The sequence below is a fragment of the Melanotaenia boesemani genome, chromosome 5, assembly GCF_017639745.1.
Source record: "Melanotaenia boesemani isolate fMelBoe1 chromosome 5, fMelBoe1.pri, whole genome shotgun sequence".
Classification (NCBI taxonomy): domain Eukaryota; kingdom Metazoa; phylum Chordata; class Actinopteri; order Atheriniformes; family Melanotaeniidae; genus Melanotaenia; species Melanotaenia boesemani.
The window spans coordinates 9,704,904-9,715,540 of NC_055686.1; the positions used below are offsets into that span (position 1 = coordinate 9,704,904).

Consider the following 10,637-nt stretch of genomic DNA (forward strand, 5'->3'; position numbering starts at 1 on the left):
CAAAATCAGTACCACAAAATAAATCAGAAAGCTATTTAAATCACTAACCAAATATAGCTACAAAACTTAACAAAAAAAGCTACTCACAAACAATGAGAGCAAACAATCTCAATTTATCTTAAATCAAACACAATCGTGTAACTATCGGGAAAACCAAACGCTCCTACAATCAACCAACACTTCACTAACACTTCTCAGATGGCAAGATGAGGGCCTATTGACCAGCTGCCCCAAATGTTGGTGCTTCCTCCCTTTTAAAGGCCAGGTGTTCCGCTGGTTGGTTTGGCTGGATGGCAGTCGTCCAATCAGGGAGTCGGAAGAGCAGGGAGGTCTCTCAGATCCACAGCCAATTGCAGAGTTGCAATCACACAGTAGGCTTGACATTAACACAGAACCCGGCCACAAGCTGGGGGATGTGACAAGGTGTCATGCAGAAATGAAGAGATAGTCTCTGAGAAACAATCCATGAAATTATCCAGGTCCTGAAGTCAAAGCAGATATTAAAAAAACAGAAATCCAGTACAATAAAAATTGTACTAAAAAGAAGGGTGTGGGGTCAAAACCAGGCAGGCAGTCTGAGTCCAGAAAACCAGAATCAGGGATCAGATTACAAACTCATGTGTGCAGGGGGGCCAGAGACAGAGAACAGGATCGGGTCCAAAACAGGTCAGATAAAAGAACGCTGGAAAGTTGCTAACTGACAGGCTGGTCTGCAGACATGTTGGGTGACAGTCCTGCTTACAAGGAGAGAAACAGGTTAACCAGATCAGAGGCTGACTGTCATGAGCTGTGAAGGTAACAACAAGGATGGCTACATAAGGCATGAACATTTATGGCATATGGCCTTTGATGCATTGAATAAAGTTATGAAGTGTTTATTAAAAATGAACAAATAAGTAAAACTCATGGGAATGGTGGTGATTATCTACTCGTGATTTCTTGGTCACTAAGCTTCTCATTAGCATGCTAACATTTCAGTAGTAAATCTTCCTGCATTGAGACCTGATGAAGCAACTCAGTTTTACTCCACTCATCTCTCTGATCTGAAACAACACTTTTATTTTGTGGAAAAGGAAATCTTTGATGTTTCTGATGAAGAGATGTATTTGGTTCATGTACATTTAATGGACACTTAAGGTAACTTTCTTTAGTACAGTATTTAATGACATAAAAAGTAAACAAACAACTAGTAATTAATGCTATTTACTGGTAAATATGATAGAAGGATGCTTTATCATTTACCTCCAGATGTCTTTGATTTGCTGGATGATTTGGACTTTAATGGGAAAAACTAACTTGTCTTCACTGCTGAACTTTTCTGCATGTTGATTAAAAAGTAAAGATGTATTTAAAAAGGTTACTTTTAGGTTTAGAAGTAAATACCTCACTTTACTTATTCCATGTGAAAGACTCATTTTAACATGATGAAAGACATTAATATGTTTCTGTAGAAAGAAATCCACATTGAATAAATCAATATGAGAAAAAGATTCTCAGTCTGTAGAATATAATATTATTCAAGGTTATAACAGATTAGAAAATTAATCTTCACCTCTGTCTCCTCTCACATTAAGAAGATGATCTGCAGGATGCTGCTGCTCCTCATCCTCATCTCATCTGTCTGTGGTCAGTTTACATCTTCAGAAACTTCTAGATGTAGTTTAAAGCCTCCATGTTCCAGTTCTCAGTGTGTCTGCTCCTCTCTTTCTCTCTCTGTCTCCTCAGCAGCAACATTTGTAGTGAATGTGACACAGAGCTCCTATCAGGCAGAGGAGAACCACAACATCACTCTGGAGTGGACCTTCACCACCAAACCTGACGTCTCCTGGAGGTTCCTGTTTATCATCTGTAACCTGATAACTGATCACAGAGTCTTCACCCTGTATCATGTCCATGATGGAGTTGAGGTACCAGAGTCTCAGGATGGACAGTTTGCAGGACGAGTCCAGAGTGACAAAGACGTCCTCAGAGAAGGACGAATCAGACTTCATGTGTCCAGACTCAGAACTAATGATTCTGGTCTGTATGTGTGTGATGTGAAGACAGATTACGGCTTCAGCTCTGAAAAATGTCAACTGAACGTTAGCGGTGAGTTAACCAACTTTCTCCTTTTTTCCTAAAAGATTTTCTTCTTCCCAAAACAAATTTAGGATTTTCTCTTCTTGTGTTTGTTCATGTTTTTACACCAAAACCAACAAATGTTTCTCTCGTGTGTGAATGAAAACCTTGTGATGCTCATGGTGGTAAAACTTTGTCATTAAGAGTTACATTTTCTTTCTCAGCAGCAGCTTTTCAAGAAAAAGTTAAAGTGAATTTTCTGTGTGAACCAGATAAAATGTTGCAGTTAACCATGAAAACCTCAGCTGACACTTGGAAATCAAAGCTGATGTTCAACATCCCTCCACACACACTGAGCTTCATTTAACTTAAAGACTTTTCAGTAGTTAACAACACATGAATGTTCAATTTCAGGAAAGTTTTACAGAAATTTCACAGTCCAGTTCTTTATGAAGTGACCTTGTAAATGGTGGAAAAAGAACAGCTTCTATCACAGTTTTACCTCCATCTAGAAATCTGATGTCTTCTTTCTTTTCTTAAAAACAGTCATGAGTTTTTATTTTATATGTTTGGTCCTTTACAGCAGCTGCTGGTCAGGATCAACTTCAGAGACCAACTGAGAATCAACAACCAGACAATCGAGGAAGAATCGGCCTCGTTGCTGCACTGGGACTGATAGCAGCAGCAGCAGCAGCAGCAGCTCTGATGATCAAACTCATCTCAATCATTCATTTTATTAAATCTACTGAGAAGATGACAAACTTCAGATCAGCTGTTAAACAGACACCTGAAGGTCCATGATGCTGATTTTCATCCTGACAGACCTCTGACCTTTTCTCTTTTCTATCTTCACCCACTGAGACAAGCAACCAGGATGAGAGACAGAGAGATGACCCACATCTGATTAGAGACTGAGGAACTCGTGGCCTCTTCTCCACTGATGTATAAATGTAAAAATATTTGTAAAAGGTGGAAAAAGAAGAACCATCATCCCTGAGACTGCTGCAGGGTTTTAACTCAAGATGGGAACAAACTTGTCTTGGTGCCTCATGTGGTTTCAGCAGAGCAGATATGGATTTTAGACCAGAACCATTCAGTGTCTTGTACAGCAGCATGTGTCTAAATGACTCTCCCCTTTTTCCTCCTTTGTTTACAATGAAAATGCTTTTCTGTCATTATCTCGGGGCGGCGTGGCTCAGCAAGGTAGAGCGGTTGTCGTAACCCGAGGGTTGCCGGTTCGATCCTCGGCCAAGTTGGGTTCATGTCGAGGTGTCCTTGGGCAAGACACCGAACCCCTAATTGCTCCTGATGGGTCGTGGTCGAGCGCCTTGCATGGCAGCTTCCGCCATCAGTGTGTGAATGTGTGTGTGAATGGGTGAATGTGATGTATAATGTAAAGCGTTTTGGGTATCATCCCAGGTACATTAAAGCGCTATATAAATACGGACCATTTACCATCTCCCAGTACATGAACTCTGTATCTCTCTTTAGGCAGTTTATTTGTATAGCACATTTCATGTACAGGACAATTCAAAGTGCTTTACATAAAACAAAGACATTACAGATATTTAGAATAGTAAAAGGCATCAACAAATAATCACAATAAAATAATAAATTACGTTAAAATGATTAAAAGCAAGATAAGTTAAGAAAGTTTCCGTGCAGATTTCATGCATAGGCGCATGAGAAAAAATATGTTTTTAACCTGGATTTAAAAATGTCTACATTTGGGGAAAGTTTAATCTCCACTGGCAGTTTGTTCCATTTGTTTGCAGCATAACAGCTAAATGCTGCTTCTTCTTCTTTAGACTTGCTGATATAGACTCCTACGAAGTAGCTGTGAAAAGTGAACATATATGAGCTGCTGGCATGACTCCCCACAATTTGCCTTGGTCTGTAAAGAAGCTGCTGTAGATAGAAATCTGTAAACATCCAGCTCAGTAACCTGCAGTGGAAACACTGAACATGTTACAGAGAAATGTGCTCTGTATGAGATGTAATCAGCCAAAAAGATTGAAAATTATTGGTGTAGCCAACAGTGACACAAAATAGATTGTAGACAGACAGAACACTCAACTATTGGCCTGTGAACCCTCATATACATTCGTCCTCTTGCTATTCACAGTTTTTTCTGACTAATGTGCAGTTACTAGGCAAAGTCCCATTGCCATCTAACAGCACTCTCCTCATAGTCTTTACCTAGCGCTGGCTTCCTACCCTCTGTAAGGGAGAGATGAAAAAACAAAACAAAAAAACACACACACAAGCCCAAATGTGATTTTCCTTTACAAAGCTGCACTCAGTAGATTCTAGTAATCAATCTCTCATATATCCTTTTTCACCTCCTTCCCATATGAGTCTTACAGTTACATAAGGATTCATAACACACTTCTGTATTATTACTCTGTGTAGTGTACTTTTTAACAAATATGATTTTGTTTATATAAGATGATCAGCAAATGCTGTTTATATGCAGTATATTTGTCTGAATAAGGTTTTAATGAAGGTAGTAGAATTATGTGTAAGTGTACCATTATAGCAAATTTGTGCCTTAAACACTTTCAAATTTCAGTAAAAAGTCAACACTGTACAACTGCAGATATAAAACATGTACTGTACACTTTATTTCTTTTCTTTTTCTTTTTTTTTTAAACTTTATTTTTTCATAAGGTTTTTTTTTTTAACAGTTATGAACATAACAGAAAGAAAAAACAGAGTCACAGGCATATTCACAGAGTTTCACATAGAGTCAGAATCAACATATTGTTTACTATCCACAGATTTTATAAAACAGTCCCACTTTCTCCAATAATCTGTCCCTTTGTGTTGTTGTAGACGTATTGTAAATGTCATCATCTCCATGAGGTGAATGTGCTTAATAGTACTTATTAGCAATGCCATTGAGGGAGGTGCTTGTTTGAGCCAGCATTTGGTAATGGCTTTTTTACAAGCGGCAACTATTACCCTAAAAAGGTATACATCTTGATTACCTACCCTTTCTGGGGTAATACCAAGAAACAATGTGGAAAAAGACAGGTCGATTTGAATACCCAACACTGAAGACATTAGTTTTATCACATTTTTCCAAAATACAATAATACCTGGACACGACCAAAATATATGGACATGATCAGCTTGGGATGATCCACAATCCCTCCAACAAGGACACCCAATGGAAGACAGCTTCGATTTTCTAACAGGTGTTATAAAATAACGGACCAGACTCTTCCAGCAAAAATCTCTCCAAGTGAGCGAATTAGTTGTAGCGCTCTGAGATTTCCAACCATCTATCCAAACCTCCTCAGGTATCTCCACCCCTAAATCTTTTTCCCACTGATGTTTTACATGATTATGTGTATCATTATTCATGGAACTGAGGGCTAAGTAGAGCTTACCAATAATGTTTTTGTTACTCAATCCTTTGTATGCATCTATAAATATTTGAATCAATTTGGGAGGGTTTTCCATCTCAGGACATTGTACTTCTTTCATAAAATAGTGACGGAGCTGCAGATACCTGAAGAAGTCCTGCCTGGCGAGGCCAAACTTTTTAGAGAGATTCTGAAAGCTATCCATTTGTCCTTTTGAAAGTATTCCACACATAACTGTTATACCAAGGTGGGTCCATTGTCTAAATCTGTGATCATGAATGGCTGGTTGGAAGTGCGGATCACACAAAGGCCAGCTTAAAATCTTAACCTGCCTATTAAGTTGATATGTCTTTACCACTTGCAACCATGTTTTGATAGACAAATTCACACAGAAATTCTCTAATTGTGTGACTGCTCTGGCACTGTCCACACAGCCGAGAACAGACTGTATTGGGGATTCAGTCAGAGAATGCTCCAATCCCTTCCATTTGGCCTCAAAGGGTTCGGTACACCAAAGTATAAGCCACCTCAACTGCGCTGCAATATAGTAGTGTCTAAAACAAGGTAACGCCATGCCTCCCCTGTCTCTTGGCAACTGTAAGATGGAGTATTTTATCCTTGGTCTTTTTGTTTTCCATGCAAATCTAGATACATGTTTGTCCCAATCTCTAAATTGTTTTAATGGAATCTCTACTGGTAGAGCAGTAAACAAATACAATAGTTTAGGAAGAATTGTCATTTTTATTGACCTTATTCTGTCTCCAATATCTAAGGGAAGCAAGGCCCACCTTTCCAAATCTTTGTATATTTTCTTACTGATGTCTTCATAGTTTATAGTGAAAAGAGAGGACAGGTCCTTTGGTAGAGATACTCCTAGATATCGAATATGCAACATATTCCAGTTGAATTTATACTTTTCAGTTAACTCTGAGGTGGGAGAAAAATTAAATATAAGAGCCTGTGTTTTCTGCACATTAAGCGAGTACCCTGAGAGAGACCCGTAGGCTTCTAGAGCGTCCATCAGCAAGGGCACTCCGGAGCTGGGATTTTGTAATGTCAATAGCACGTCATCGGCATACAAGCAGATTTTATATTCTATACCCCTTATGATTATGCCCTCTAGACCTCGTTCCTGTCTAATCATTTGGGCTAAAGGTTCAATAAACAGGTTGAAGAGACTTGGGCTGAGCTGGCAACCCTGACGACAACCCCTTTGAAGTGTAATTGGGTTTGATAGGCTGCCATTTATTTTGATCATTGCAGTTGGGGACAAGTATAGAGCCTTTATACACTGGATAAAACCTGGGGGAAAACCAAAACGACCCATTGCTTGATAGAGGAAGTGCCAGCTCACCGAGTCGAAGGCCTTCTCAGCATCTAAGCTGAGAAGGATTGCACTGCAATTTGTCTTTGATATATGATCTATAATATGAATGGTGCAACGTATATTGTCATGTGTTTGCCTGTCTCTGATAAAACCTGTTTGGTCTTCATCTATGAGAAATGACATGGCTTCTTCCATTCTTTTAGCTAGAATTGAGGCAAACAACTTGTAATCCGTGTTTAAAACACTAATGGGTCGATATGACTTACAGTCTAATTTGTCCTTTCCCTCTTTATGAATAACGGAAATAAAGGCCTCCCTCCAAGAAGGAGGGGGCGCACCACCCTTCATGATATGATTAAAACAGTCCTTAAGCATGGGCAACAGTGGCTCTCTCATTACTTTGTACCACTCTGCCGAATATCCATCTGTGCCCGGAGATTTACCTGTCTTGAGTGCTGAGATTGCTTTAATAATTTCCATGTCTGAAATGTCGGATGTAAGAGTATTATTGTGATCTTTGCCTAAAGAGGGGAGGTCTAGCGAGTTCAAAAAATTTTCAAGTTTTGTCTCATTCTGTTCGCCTGATTGAGTGTACAATGCTGTGTAATAGCTTTCAAATGAATTTTGGATTCCTTCTAATTTGGTTGTTACTTTGTTTGTAATTGGATCTCTAATTTTAAAAACTGATCGCTCCACTTGTTGCTTTCGGAGTCTCCAAGCCAATAACTTGGCAGCTTTTGGCCCAGCCTCGTAGTACCCCTGCTTCATGAATCGTATTTTTCTCTCTATATCCTCACTATAGATTTTGTCTAATTCTTGTTTAATAGGTTTCATTAGTGATAAAAGAGAGGAATCTCCATTAGCACTATGCAACCTTTCAAGAGCTCTTAGTCTAGATTCTAAGTCAAGTAATTTTTTAGCTCTCTCTTTTTTCAAAAATGCAGATTTAGCTATTAGTTTCCCTCTAAGGTAAGCCTTAGATGTATCCCATAAAATGGATGGACTAACCTCCCCATTGTCATTATTAAATAAGAAATTCTTATATTCTTCCTCCATTTCTGCTTTAAATGTCTCATTATTTAACATTCCCATGTTTAATCTCCAAACTGTTTTTTTTACTACTCCATCTAAGTGTAGACTCAGCAGTAAACTAGCATGGTCTGAGAGATCCCTTTGACCTATTTTACAATATTTCACTCTATGCCTGTCAGAACTAAACATCAAAAAATAATCAATTCTTGAGTAAAGGTTATGGCGGGCAGAATAGAAAGTATAGTCTTTCTCACATCCGTGTAAGTCACGCCAAACATCTATTAATCCCAAATGTTTTATCATATTGCTGATCCGGATTTCAACTGAAGTCATTTTCCTTTTTACACTAGTCGCGTCCAATTTAGGGTTCAGCAACACATTCAAGTCCCCTGAACATATCAATATGCCTCTCGTTTCAAGAGCTATTATATCAAATATTTTTTTGAAAAAAACAGTTGGGCTTCCCGGAGGGGCATATATGTTAAATAATGTAACTTCTTTGTCCTCAATTTTACCCTTAACGAGAATATACCTTCCCTCTTTATCCCTAATTTCAGAAATAAGCTCGAAGTTAACATTATTTGAAATTAATATAGCAACTCCCCTTTTATTCCCTGATTTGTGTGAAGAAAAGAATGTACTACTAAACCCCATTTTCTTGAGCTTCTCGTGCTCAGCATGTGACAGGTGGGTTTCCTGCCAGAAGGCGATATTAATCTTTTCCCTCTTCAATTTTGCAATCATTTTGCTCCTTTTAATAGGACTGTTTAAACCATTTACGTTTAATGACTGAAATTTATAATACTGATATGACATAGTCTTAACTCTAACAACTTGTTAGTGCCCGGTGAGTATAACCCTGTGACCTCTGACAATGGAAAGGAACATGTAACAAAAAAACAGTGACCATAACAATGAAAACTATAACTGAAAAGCTTGGTGTAAAACAAGACTTCCATTTGGAGGAATAATTATCTCCTCTAAGAGTAATGAGGGGGTACGGCCACAAGGTGGGGCCCCTCCCTAACTGTAAAGTACAGGGAAAAAAAGAGAGCAACAGGCAACTAAAGTCACCCCTGAGAAAGGTGGTGTATCAGTAACATGATAACACAGCCAGTGTTTTAAGCTTAATGTCACGGGACATGTAAACAAAAACAAACAAAAACTAAAAATATCGATATGGTAATTCCCTCGTTTCATATGTTATCTAACCAAATATTCAGTAAAGGATACATAATTCAAAAAATAAAACATAATGTCCAGCTACCTTCTCAGTATAAAGTCATGCCAGAATCATACCAGTTCAGGATTGCTCAAACCGTCAGTCTCCAAGCCCGGTGTCCTCCCTTTCCACTCTCTGGAATTCACGCAGCCTCGCCCGGATGGTGTCTTGGTAATCCGGTCCAGCCCACGGTGTCTCCATTATGTGCCATGGCATCAGCTGGGATAAAGACGCAGCAGTATGGCTCCTGGATTTTTTCGCACGTATTGGCCCGATTGAGTAACCTCGTTTCTTCAGGTCCTCGGCTGCTTCCCTTGCATCACTGTAGGTCACAGTACCGGAGTCAAAATGTATGCGCATCTTTGTCAAAGGCGTTTGAAAGCGAATCCGGTTTTCTTTGAGGACCTTCTTGATTGGAATATACTCCTTCCTCTTCTGCTGCACATCTGCTGCATAGTCATGATCAAAATACACTCTCTTGTTTTGAATGTGCATCTGCTTTTTCCATGCCGCTTGGAGGACTTTCTCTTTAGTTGTGAACCGTAGGAAACGAATCACAATTGAGCGCGGTGACACTCCGGGCGGTGGGGCAGGTCCTAGGGCTCGATGGGCCCTCTCAATTCCGAGTTCTGCTCCCGCTTGACAATCCAGTGATTCCCCCAGCTCGGTCATAATAAAGTTTTCGACAAAGGCGATTACTGAAGTGCCCTCTGCGCCCTCCATGACACCATATATCCGCACGTTGTTACGCCGGGAGCGACCCTCCAGCTCTGATAACTTATTGCGTAGCTCTTGCTGACTATTGAGAAGTTCAATTAAAGTGTCTTTTACGGCTACATCCCACTTTTCTGACCCAGAGACGTTTTTTTCGACCTCTTCCAAGCGCCGGGTGGCTTCTTCAACCTGGCTTGTGACGTCTTGCAATTTCTGGTTAATGTCAGCGGTTAAATTGTCTAGTTGGGCTTTCATGTCCATCTTAAAGGAAGCTCGAAAGTCGCTCAGCTCCTTTTTCATTTCGGTTTTCAGGTCGTCCATCTCTTTAGTCATGATTTCGCTCATTACCTTGCGTATAGAGCTGATAGTAGCTACTTCGCTCACTTCTTCAACGTCAGCGCTGGTTTCTGAGTTGGTTAAGCTAGCGGAGTTAGCCCCACAGCTAGCAGCTGCACCTTTTTCAGTTTTCTTCTCCGAGGGTCCTTTTGGCCCGGACTTTACCCTCTTTTGTTTATCCCCGTTCATTATTTATGTGTTTCCGATAGGAATTAACAAAGAGAGACCTCGAGTTTAGGGGATAATATAGGCTGATATCAGAGCATTCTTTTATGCGTCCATCTGGTAATTCGCGCCACCGGAAGTCCCTGTACACTTTATTTCTGATCTAAATAAAACACTTAAACCACTGACCAGGGTTTTCTTTTCTTTTGATAGATACATAATCAGCACCTTGTTGTTAAAGTAAGCAGAAGTTGACATCTTAAAGTTCCTCTCTTAAACTTGAGTAATGACTTGCAGTCTCGCCTGCTCTACAGAAAACAGGATATGGCTATCACTGCTCTTTGCGATAAGGGTCATGATGTGATGAATGCTGATGTTTTTTCCTTTTTTGGATTGACTTGCTACTGGTTCA

At 39.6% G+C, this 10,637-nt stretch overlaps 1 protein-coding gene across 1 annotated transcript; it reads left to right on the plus strand.

Annotated features, from left to right (window-relative positions):
- The first annotated feature begins 1,577 nt into the window (after positions 1 to 1,577).
- LOC121639812 lies at positions 1,578 to 3,214 on the plus strand. Its single transcript, XM_041985353.1, has 3 exons — positions 1,578 to 1,626; positions 1,726 to 2,088; positions 2,642 to 3,214. The coding sequence occupies exons 1-3, from the start codon at positions 1,578 to 1,580 to the stop codon at positions 2,857 to 2,859; spliced, it is 630 nt and encodes a 209-aa protein (XP_041841287.1). The 3' UTR covers positions 2,860 to 3,214.
- The last annotated feature ends 7,423 nt before the right edge of the window (positions 3,215 to 10,637 follow it).

Bases quoted from the DNA above. Each gene is read 5' to 3' on its own strand.
- LOC121639812 (XM_041985353.1), top strand. From the start codon at position 1,578: ATGATCTGCAGGATGCTGCTGCTCCTCATCCTCATCTCATCTGTCTGT. The intron at 1,627-1,725 runs GTCAGTTTACAT...CTGTCTCCTCAG, and splicing joins CCTCATCTCATCTGTCTGTG to CAGCAACATTTGTAGTGAAT. The intron at 2,089-2,641 runs GTGAGTTAACCA...GGTCCTTTACAG, and splicing joins ATGTCAACTGAACGTTAGCG to CAGCTGCTGGTCAGGATCAA.